Source organism: Cavia porcellus, unplaced genomic scaffold (assembly GCF_034190915.1).
Source record: "Cavia porcellus strain 051 isolate PalLab524CR breed Dunkin Hartley unplaced genomic scaffold, mCavPor4.1 scaffold_25, whole genome shotgun sequence".
Classification (NCBI taxonomy): Eukaryota; Metazoa; Chordata; class Mammalia; order Rodentia; family Caviidae; genus Cavia; species Cavia porcellus.
The window spans coordinates 19,434,365-19,444,656 of NW_026947508.1; the positions used below are offsets into that span (position 1 = coordinate 19,434,365).

Here is a 10,292-nt window from a genome sequence, read left to right on the forward strand (position 1 = left end):
TGTGCCAGGAAGTCAGAGACTTGCAAGGGGTCCTTAAAACTGGTCTCCCATTTTCTTCATGGAGCTCATTCTGCCAAGGCCATAAACAAATAGCAAATCTCAGGAATAATAAAAAGCTCTCCATTTGTCTGGGACAATCAGCACAGACCATAAAAGACAGCCACTTAATAGAGCGTATTGTTCCCGGTGCCCTGCTGGCGGCTGCCACAGTGCCGGCTGCCCTCACCCCAGTGCTGTCCTCACCCCATTAGCAACTTGGCAAAACAACTGTTGCCTGATGGCCTGGAGTGGCTTCGCCATTTGAAAAGATGGGAGGGACCACAGTTTAGCTGACCCCTCCTGCAGGAAGCCCCCTGCAGGGGCAACAGTAGGGGGGCGGGGCTCCCCAAAGGACTCATCCCAAACAAGGTGGGGGAATTAGGAAAGAGCTAGGTGCTCAGCTGGCCTGGATAGGATGGGCAGAGGGAGGAAGACCTGACCCACACACCCTAAATTTTCCACCTAGAAAGCTAAACCTAGGAGAGGAACAGAGCACATTCCAGAAGGAAAAGGGTACCAGACAGATCAGGGTCACACCCCAGCTCAGCCACAACTTGCTGTGTTGCCTTGGATAAATAGCCTCTCTGATCCTCAGTTTCCACATTATTAGAGAGGGATCAAGGCATCTACCTTAATAAATATCATTTAATTTTTCTATTATTGAACTAATGTAAAGCATCTAACCCAGCCCTTGAGGCCATAAATGGTAGCTGTGCAGGTGGTTATCACTGTAGTTGTTCAGAAAACAAAAATGAAAACCAAGTCTCCAAAAGTATATTGATGAACACAAAACCCAAGCTTATCAGGCCTCCTTTATCCAGGCCCCTCTGTCCTGAGTAGGTGTTTGCCCGGGAAATCTTGCCTTCCTCTCCACCTGGGCAGTTTCCCAAACTGTTAGCTCTGGAAGGTTGCATCTGGGAGGTGTTAAAAGCAGTTTCCCAAGAAAAGGGTCTGTGGAGAAGCATCCTCCCATGTTGTCAGAGCAAAGGATCCGATGAGTCTCCGAGACTGAACTATTTCACTTTGTTTAACTTACTGTTCCCCAAATGTGCTCCAGCCATTTCTTGAAGTCATGTCTTGGCTGAGTCTTGGTTAATATTTTGAGAAAACTTACATCTCAGAATACGCAGTTGGGGCACACTGCCCAAGCCTTGGTCTTTCCTGACTACAGAGTAGCTTATTCAGATTCTGAGTCCAAACCTGCAGAGTTTACGAAGCCTTAGGAGCCTCGCTTTGGCCCACCTTGACGAACAGAGACGCTGTGTGTCTGCCCACTGCAGCCATATGAGGCGATTCAGCAGGGCACACACCAGGGTATCATTAGCGTTGCCCTGCCGGGGACTTTAGGCATCCAAAGCCTCCCCTGAAGCGCTGATTTGTGAAACCAGAGGCACCCGGTCTGACCAGGTCCCCTGTTGTCCATCCCCAGACACCAAACTCGGGCCCGAGGCCTTCTGGTTCAACAACGGCAGAGAGGCGGAGGCCACCCAGCTCAGTGAGAGCTACTACATCCTGCGGCCCGAGGTGGTAGAGAGCTACATGTACCTGTGGCGGCAGACGCACGACCCCATCTACAGGAACTGGGGCTGGGACGTGGTGCTGGTGAGTGCTGGGCCCCAAGTCCTCTGGCCCAGGCACCAGGGGGCAGGGCAGAGGCTGTGGAGCTGAGGCTGGGCAGGTGGGAACTGCGGAAGAGCATCCCAGTGCCCATGGCCTTGCCGGCTGGGATAACTATCAGCAGACTCACAGGGCCAGGGCTGGGCATCCCTGGAGCGCTACCTGACCCTGCCATCCAGCAGACATGCTCCTGGCCCCGGGATGGACAGGTGGCTTGAAAGGCCACCCCAGATATAGAACTGGCTGCCCAGCTGGGCGCTCCTTTGGTCCTCTGGCCATAGCTTGTCCAGCTCTAGGCAGCCCCTGACCACTCACCAGTCTGTGGCTTGACCTTCTCTAAGCCTTAACCACCTTGCTGGAAATTCCATGGCCTTCTTTGGGGTTAAAGGGGTTTCAAAGGCAGGAGTAGGGATTCCAGAAGATTCCTTGGTAGAGGTTGAGCTTTCTCTGTCCCTCTTCCCAGCAGCACCTGTGGGTTCCCTCAGGCTGACTAGCCACCGCCTGTTCTCAAGGCACCAGCGACTGTCCTGGGAAGGCCACATGCAGGGGGTAGGGGGTGCTCAGATTCAGACCTGGCTCTCTGTCTAGTGCCCCTGCTTCCTTGACTTGCCCTTCAAAGGTCACATGTCATGTGCCCAGCCCACAGATTCATCCAAAAGGCAGAGAAGTGATAACCGCGCACTCTCTATTGGTGAACTCAGCCACTAGCCGGCCAAGGCTTGAGGAGCTTTTCCTCACCTGCTTGTGCTACCTTCCTCTTCACAGGCCTTGGAGAAGTACTGCCGGACAGACGCTGGCTTCTCGGGGATCCAGGATGTGTACAGCACCAGGCCCAACCACGACAACAAACAGCAGAGCTTCTTTCTAGCCGAGACGTTGAAGTAAGTGCAGGGTGGGTTCCCCACAACAGCCAGGCTCTGCAGTCACAGGACAGGAGCCCACCAGGGACAGGCTTGGGGACCCAGAGGGCTCACCCTTTTTCCCCTTGCAGAGTGAGGCTGAGCTGGAATCTAGCCCCTCAGTCCTGGCTATGCAACCCTGTGGCTCCTTCAGGCTGTGCTTCAGCTGCCTGGGTTTCCTAGAATCCTGTCCTCTGTCAGATGGGAGTAATAATGACAATGGCGAGATCCACATGGCTCTGCAGCGTGGCTCCCTGGTTTTCCTGGGCTGGGAGATAGCACCTCATTTCACTGCTACTCCCCCAAAGCAAGCCGTTGAGCTTTCTCTAGCATGGTTCCTCCCAGAAAAGCCCCCTGCCCCAAAGTTAGAGTCCGGGAGTCACAACCGCAGCGCTGTGGCATCCTAAGGTGCGCTGGAGGGTGAACTCTAAGGAGTGCATGTCAGGGTTTGGACAGGGGCCAACCTCAGGCTGCCCTACAAAGGAGGAGAGTCAGGGTCCTCTAAGGTCCCAGCACGCCTCCCTGAAGGCACAGGCAGGTGAGATTGCAGGATGCAAAGAGTAGGGGCCCAGGCAGAGCCAGGAGTAAACAGGTCCCTCTGACCCCAGCGCTCAGTACTGACCTGGGCATCCATAGTGTCCTTCCCTGGAACCAGCCTCTGAATATTAGTCAGGTCCCAGCCCCTGCCTTAGCCATAGGCCCTGAGGGTCCCAGGCCCACCTTTTCCCAGCACTGACAGCTGCATCTTGCTCCCCGCCTCCTGGCTGCAGATACCTCTATCTTCTGTTCTCTGAAGATGACACTTTCTCGCTGGAAGACTGGGTGTTCAACACAGAGGCCCATCCACTGCCCGTGAACCACTCGGACAGCGCCAGCCAAGCTTGGCACCAACACTGACCCTGACCCCTGCCACTGGGGTGCCCCAGGGATGCCTTGCCTTTCCAGGATTCGGAACTCTTCCCAAAGAGATTGGGAACTCGAGCCCCATCCTGGGCAGACCCTGGACAGAGGTGTCAGACAAGCCACTTCTTTTCCTCTGTGAGGAGACAGGACTGGGAGATGTAGTGACGTCAAACAAGGGCCACAGCGGTGCCGGCCCAAACATTCCTTTCTACAGAGAATTTCTACAAAACCCACTCACCTGCCATTCCAGGGCCAAAGGACCAGAGGTTTGCATATTGATTTTAGGTGTTTGATTCACTTCCTTTTGGTTTGGGGATTTTTGTTTTTGCTTGATTTTGCCTTTTCTGCACAGTTGAGGTTTATTACTATTATAAATAGTTGGTTTTTTTAAATTTCTGGTACCAAAAATAAATAATACATAAATATAGTTTTCAAAAATCATGTACTTTCTAAAATGGAGCCAGCTTAATCAAGGACCTTAACGTGTTTGTGCACACACCACCTGGACCCTTATTATCTATATTTTTAATACGTTTCTGCTCACCATTTACGTTCAATTATGTGTCATTTACCATATAATTGGAGGAGGGGTTCCCCTTTGATTTGGGCCTCAGTGTTACAAATCACTAGTGCTATTTTCATCATTGTAATGGAAAAGTATGTGAACTAGAATAAAGGAATTTATTGAATAAGGAATAAGATTGGGCTTATTGCACACCAATGACTCCTCGGGAACCCACTGCAATGTGATCCTCAGAAAGAAGACCCAACTGGCAGTTGATTTATTTAAGGTATAATTTACTAAACAATTCCAAATTCTTTTCCTTCCCATTCAGTTGTCTGATGTATTCAGGAAGTATGAGGCCAATCCATTAGATATGGAGTTGGAGTTATGCTCAGGTTGAGGCTTGGAAGAAGCCCAGAGGCCATGCCTAAGCCATGCAGCCAGTAGAAGGCAGAGATGAGCCTCCCCCTGGGTTTCCTGACCACCAGAGTCCTTTGTTCATCCACTCCATCATCCAACAGATGCTTGGTGAGCACCTGCAGTGGACCAGATGCTGGGCTCAGAGCCAGGGACACAGCTGAGAGCGACAGTCATAAGCCTTGAAGTCAAGAGAGACAGATGAAAAAAAAAAAAAAAAAGACAACAAAGTAAAAAAAAAAACAACAAAAGGGGGCTGGGAGTTTAGCTCAGCGGCATAAGCACCTGCTTTGCAATCAGGCGGTCGTGAGTTCGATCCCCGGTACCAATTAAAAAAAAAAAAAGACAAAAAAGTAAAAGAGAGAAAGATGATATGGGTAACCTGCAGATAGATGAAACGGCCACCTGTTGAGGAGATGCTACAAAGGAGACAACAGATGGGGCTGGGCCAGCAATGGTCAGGATCTTTCTTAGGGGTCAGGGAGGATTTCTCCGAGCAGGTGACCTGACGAGCATCCCCCAAGTCCAGAACCTCTCCTTCCCCCCAGTGCCTGCTGCTGCCTGGTGGAAGGCCTGAAAGCAGAGGCCATCTCCAGGGCAAGGACCTCGCCCCCACCCACACTAGGCGCTTGGCCACACTGCTGAAGTCGCAGGGTAATGCTGAGCCCTTACCCTGCCCCGCTGCTTCTGCTCTGGTCCTGAACTTCAGTAGTTCTCAGGGTGTTGGGGCTCTGGGCCGATGACCAGGCTTTTAAATCCCTGCTGGGTGAACCCAGGCAGCTCACCTCATCTCTCTGGGCTCCTCATCAAGCAGAGGGAGATCTTATACCTCCTGAGGTTACTGTGAGAATAAGTGGGGTGCTCCAAGTGCTCTGGGGTTGCAGGAGCTGCTGCTTCCTTGTTCTGGAGGCTTAGACAGAATCTCCTTGAGCAGAGCTGTGGGTGTATGCCCCCTGTAGCAGGAATCCCAGCATTCAGTAAATAAGTCTCTGAGTGATTGCTGGGCATCAGGGCCATGGGCTTCTGCAATCCCTGCATACACTTAAAACAAAAAATGCACCACACAAATAAGGCAGGAAGACCAGGAAGTTGATATGAGCAGAAAAAAATCATCTGCCATCCTACTTTCTGGAATGAATACTGTTATATTTTATTCTAGACCTTTTTCTATGAATATGTAGAATATATATTTTGCAAACACAGTATCATCCTATGCATACTGTTTTCTTATAATCTGCTTTTGCATTTAACTATATATTGTGAAACTCTTTCCATGTCAACAAATATATGTTTATGTCATCACTGTACCTGGTTGTGTAGTATTCCATTGTGTGCTGTATCATACTTTGTTGATCTAAGCCCCTGTTGCTGGGCATTTGGGTTGAAACCAGTTTGACAGTTACAGATAATGGAAACCAAACCAATTCTCTATAAGCAAAAAAAGAAGGGAATGCTATGGCATGGCCCTTGGAATCTCAGCAAAGAGTAAACAGCCAGATCTCAAGAAGGACCAGAAGCCAGGCTTGGTGACACACCCCTGTAATCCCAGAACTCCTGGTGGCTGAGACAGAAGGATGGTGAGTTTGAGTGTATTCTAGGCAACTTAATGGCCTAGCAAGAGCTTGTCTCAAAATTAACAATTTTAAAAGCACTGGAGATTTAGCTTAGTGCAAATCCTCAATACTGGAGAGAGAGTAGGCAGAGACAGAGGGAGAGAGAGAAGAGGATGAGTAACAAAAGAAAGGAAGAAAGAGGCAGGAAAGGAAGGAAGGGAAAAAAAGAGACAGAAAAGACCAGAAAAAGGATTTGGTGGCCATAGATACTGCAAGGACCAGACAATGGCCCGAGCATGGCTGGATCCAAAGTTTCCAGATCCTGCTATATCTCCTTTCCATGTAGCCTGGCCTGGGTCACAAGCTTGTCTCTAGCCAAGGTCAGGGCCAACATCTTGATTGACGGATCCACCAAAATCCTGTGCAGTAGGTGATGGGCTATTTCCAGGAGGTAAAATGAGGTTTGGTACCAAAAGAAGGGGCAGGGTGCATGCTGGAGAGGAAGACAGTGCTGTGGTCTGCTTCGATCTCACCCGCATCATAAAGAGTAACGAGGTTCAGCATTTCACCCTTGTCCAGTTATTTCCTGAGTATCCACTCCTAGAATCGCCTCCTGTCAAAGCCATTGTGCAGTTCCGCAAGGCCCCAGGCTCCCTGCTGGGCCCGAGCCGCTGTCCCCCTCCCTTTCCCCAGCATCCTTCTCCTCTGCTTTATCGCTGGGAACAACTTGTAAAAATGAATATTTTAAAAGTTGTCCTCCAGGAGGGCCCTTGCAGGTGGAGAAGTGTCATCCTTTCGGCAATTTAACTCCATGCCAGGGATAAAAATAAGCAAGGCCCTAGGTAGGCAGAGCGGAGAGCGGCAGGAAGGGCTGAGTCATCCACCCTGAAGGCAGGAGAGAGCTGCGCTCAGCCTCCAAACCTCAGCCTCCCCTGCAGCCGCCTCCCCTTCCCAGCCGCTCAGCACAGCTGCTGGCCTCATTTGAAGCCAACAATGGAACTACCGTTCGCACCTGCTTTCTCCATCCATGGGCTTGATACTGGTTCCTTCCCCAAAACCTTCACTGCCACCTGGCTCCAGGCCTGAGCCCTGCTGAGTGGCACACCCCCAGGGAGAGGCAAGTTCTGCTCCAGGTGCTCTGGTTAAGTGATTGTGCATGTATTCACACTCACCAAATGCAACAGGGAGAAAAGTAAAACTGTGAAAGCTGATTTAAAGGCAGCAGCATGAGCTCAGAGTATGGTTGTCAGCCAGGCACAGTAGCACATACCTGTAATCTCAGCTACTGGGGAAGCAGAGGCAGGAGGACTGGGTTCAAGCCCAACCTTGGCAACTTAGCAAGACCTTGTCTCAAATTTTTAAAAAAGATTTTGAAAGTGCTGGGGACCCAGCTCAGCGGTAGAATCGCCTCACTTGCTCGAGGCCCTGGTTTGATCCCACCCAACTCCTGCAAAATAAAAAAGGAAAAAGAAAGCAAGTGAGCCAGGTGTGGTGGCGCACACCTTTGGAGGCTGAGGCAGGAGGACTGTCATGAGCTTGAGGCCAACCTGGGTCACACAGCGAGTTCAAAACCAGCCTGAACTACACAAAGACACCCTGTCTCAAAACAAAACAAGAAAGAAACATGAGAGGCTAAAGCAAGAGGATCACAAGTTTGAGCCCAGCCCACACAACTTTGCAAGACTATTTCAAAATAAAAATTGAAAGAAATCTGAGGTTGTGGCTCAGTGAAAAGACCCTGGGTTCATTCTATAGTATGCTCCCTACAAGAAAAAGACACTTCCTTCTGCCCCCTTTGCCTTGGGAGACAGTAAGCCCCTGGGGGGTGGCAGGTGTGGCCTTGGAAGTCTTCATTGTTCACGTGACACCGAGCTCTAGGCTCTCTGTGACTAGTGCAAATACTCAGGCTGCCAGGGTGGGGTACTGAGGCTGTTCCTTGCCTCTGAGAATACCTGTTTGGTTTCCTATATTTGGAGCCTTAGTTTGATCCTGCTCAGCCTGTCTCTTAAGCCAGAGCTCCTCAAGCTTGAATACTTACATGAATCTCCTGGGGACCTCGTTAAAAATGCAGGTTCACATCCAGCGGGTCTGGCGCGGAGCCCAAGGTTCTGCTTTTCTAACAAGCTCCCCGGGGACACCGGTGCTGCAGTCCCGGGACCACACTCTGAGTACAGAGGCCTCTATAAGTGGCTCCTCCTTTGCTTCCTGCCTTTTATTTGTGTCCCTGGAGCTGGAGCTGATCCAGAGTGGCGGAGAGGGGCTCAGGTGTTGGTGCACCATCTATATGCCCAGCCTGCAGGGGCACTGATCCCGGAACAGGTGTGCCTGCCACCTGTGACCTCGGCTCCCCCTCCGCCAGGACAAGAAGAAAGCAGGTGGCGGAGGCTCAGAACAAAGCTGCCCAGGGGGACTTCTGCAGATTCACGCTGTCCAGTAGGGCAGCTGAAGGTGGAGACGGAGCTCTTAAAATGTCACAAGTGTGACTGAGGAACTAAATTTTTAAATTTGATTTCATTTTAATTAAATTTAAATAGCCGCGTGAGGTTCCTGGCAGCTTTAGACAGCACAGAATTAGAGCTTTGAATGCGAGTACCCTGCCCATGCCCAAATGTTCCCTCCACACCTGCATCACTACAAAAACAATCTCAGCACAAAACATACTGTGTGGGGACTCGAGGATTCCCTCAGACACACCTGGTTATTGTTACGTTTATTCCAGCCCCAGACTGTTTCCTGCACAAGGCTCTGGTTTGGTTTGGTCTCAGCTTTTCTCAGTCTATCTGCCGATGGATGCGTGTAGGTCAGGTCGAAGGCTGAGCAGGAGAGAGCAGGCAAGCACAGCCTCTGGGAGCAGCTGGAGCTGCTTTCAGCCCCGCACTGCTTCTTCCCAAGGCTGTGTGGCCTCAGACAAGCCCCTTGACTTCTCCTGAGTTCCGCTTCTCGGGTCTGTGGAAATGGAGCAGTTTTCCGGGCTTCATCGAGGCCCCACCCAGCGGAAACTCAATATCTCATAGCAATGATCGGTATCATTACTACGTGAACTTCTTTATAAACTGTAAAACCTCGCATAAATGTAAGGGAAAACACTGCTGTCAGAAATTCTCCTTTTTAAACAAAATGCTCTGAAACTTAGAAGAAACTACAAGAACCAGGCCCAGGAGACAGCAAATTCTCCAAGCAATGAATCTGAATGTTTTCTAACCCAGAATCTACAGACATCAGGAAATTGGGATGATTTGTTGACTGTCCAGGGATTTGATTCCAGGGCCGGTCTGCTCGGTGGAGATGCCTGGGCAGGGGCTATGGGCTCGAGGCGCTTCCACTGGGGGTGTAAGGCATGGGGTTCATTCCTCCTCCTCTCAGAGTCCCTGTCCTTCCTAGAGCTTCAGAGACGGTGAGGCAGGAAACACTGACTCCCATTTACAGAGAAAAGTGAGGCTCAAAGAGGCTGCTCAGGAAAACCCACATTCCCGGCCTCTGACAGTGTCTACTGGGGTCTCCCCACCCTTAAAGAAATGACCCCAAGTTGGGAGTGGCCCTGGGCTCACCCATGACACAGACTCATGGCAGTTGTCCCTGACTAATTAATAGATCGCCTTTGCTCTCAGAGGTGCTCCCATTTGGATGACATTACTTGGCTCCCTGAGAACCAAAGTGATTCCAGTGTTACTCCCAGAAGCCTCTGGGGCTCTGCAGTATGATAAAGCCCAGACAGGAAGAACATGCAAATAGCCCAGTCTTTCCTTTGGAAGCCAAGCTGGACAGTCCCCATGTCCCCAATATACCTTCACCTTCATGCCTTTCTTGGTGCTGTGCTGTCTGGATTCCACCACTGCATTGTCACCTCCTCCCAGAAGCCTTCCCCGACTCCTTCCTGCTCCTCCCTTGACCCAGGCTTCGTAAGTCCTTTTCCCTGGGTCCTAGTCATACTCCAGAAGATCCAGGTTTGCACGGGCCACACCTCAAGAGTGTGAGATGCCAGAAACCTTGTTGTCTTCCCCAACATGTTATAGACAGAAACAAAGGTACACTGGAGATCTGGGGATTAACCATCCACCTGGCCTCCTTCCAAGTTGTAAGCCATTGAGAACGGACACAGGAACCAGGTAGGAAAGTGATTAGCTATTGTACTGCTGGGTCTTGGCTGCCCTTGTGTGAGCTAACGTAGAGTCCAGAAGGCATGCAAGGTGGGGGTGGTTCGTTCCATTAAGGAACAGGAAGGCCCTGATGACATGAAGCACAATACTGCCAGTCACAGCGACCTCTCCCCTGGCTAATTCAGTGAGGTTACTGACCTTATCCACTGAGTCCCCACCTGTCCCATGGGGGAGGGGGACGCATAGGTCAAGTGGGAAAGTC

At 50.8% G+C, this 10,292-nt stretch overlaps 1 protein-coding gene and 1 long non-coding RNA gene across 4 annotated transcripts in view; one reads left to right on the plus strand and one right to left on the minus strand.

Moving 5' to 3' along the window:
* Man1c1 (mannosidase alpha class 1C member 1) overlaps nucleotides 1-4,157 on the plus strand; it is a 130,288-nt gene extending 126,131 nt beyond the window's left edge. For 2 of the 3 annotated variants that reach the window (XM_063235792.1, XM_003471319.5), the window contains 3 exons: nucleotides 1,469-1,641; nucleotides 2,422-2,537; nucleotides 3,326-4,157. In XM_063235792.1, the coding sequence (XP_063091862.1) occupies nucleotides 1,469-1,641; nucleotides 2,422-2,537; nucleotides 3,326-3,452 (416 nt within the window). In that variant the 3' untranslated portion in view covers nucleotides 3,453-4,157. Of the gene's footprint in view, nucleotides 1-1,468; nucleotides 1,642-2,421; nucleotides 2,542-3,325 lie in introns of those variants that run through there. The other variant, XM_063235793.1, reaches the window with a different exon arrangement.
* Nucleotides 3,763-7,378, minus strand: LOC134472964 (uncharacterized). The gene is made up of 2 exons (XR_010043024.1): nucleotides 7,204-7,378; nucleotides 3,763-5,421 (listed from the first exon to the last, which is right to left on the minus strand). It is a non-coding gene; the product is annotated as an uncharacterized LOC134472964 (long non-coding RNA).
* Nucleotides 7,379-10,292: the final 2,914 nt, after the last annotated feature.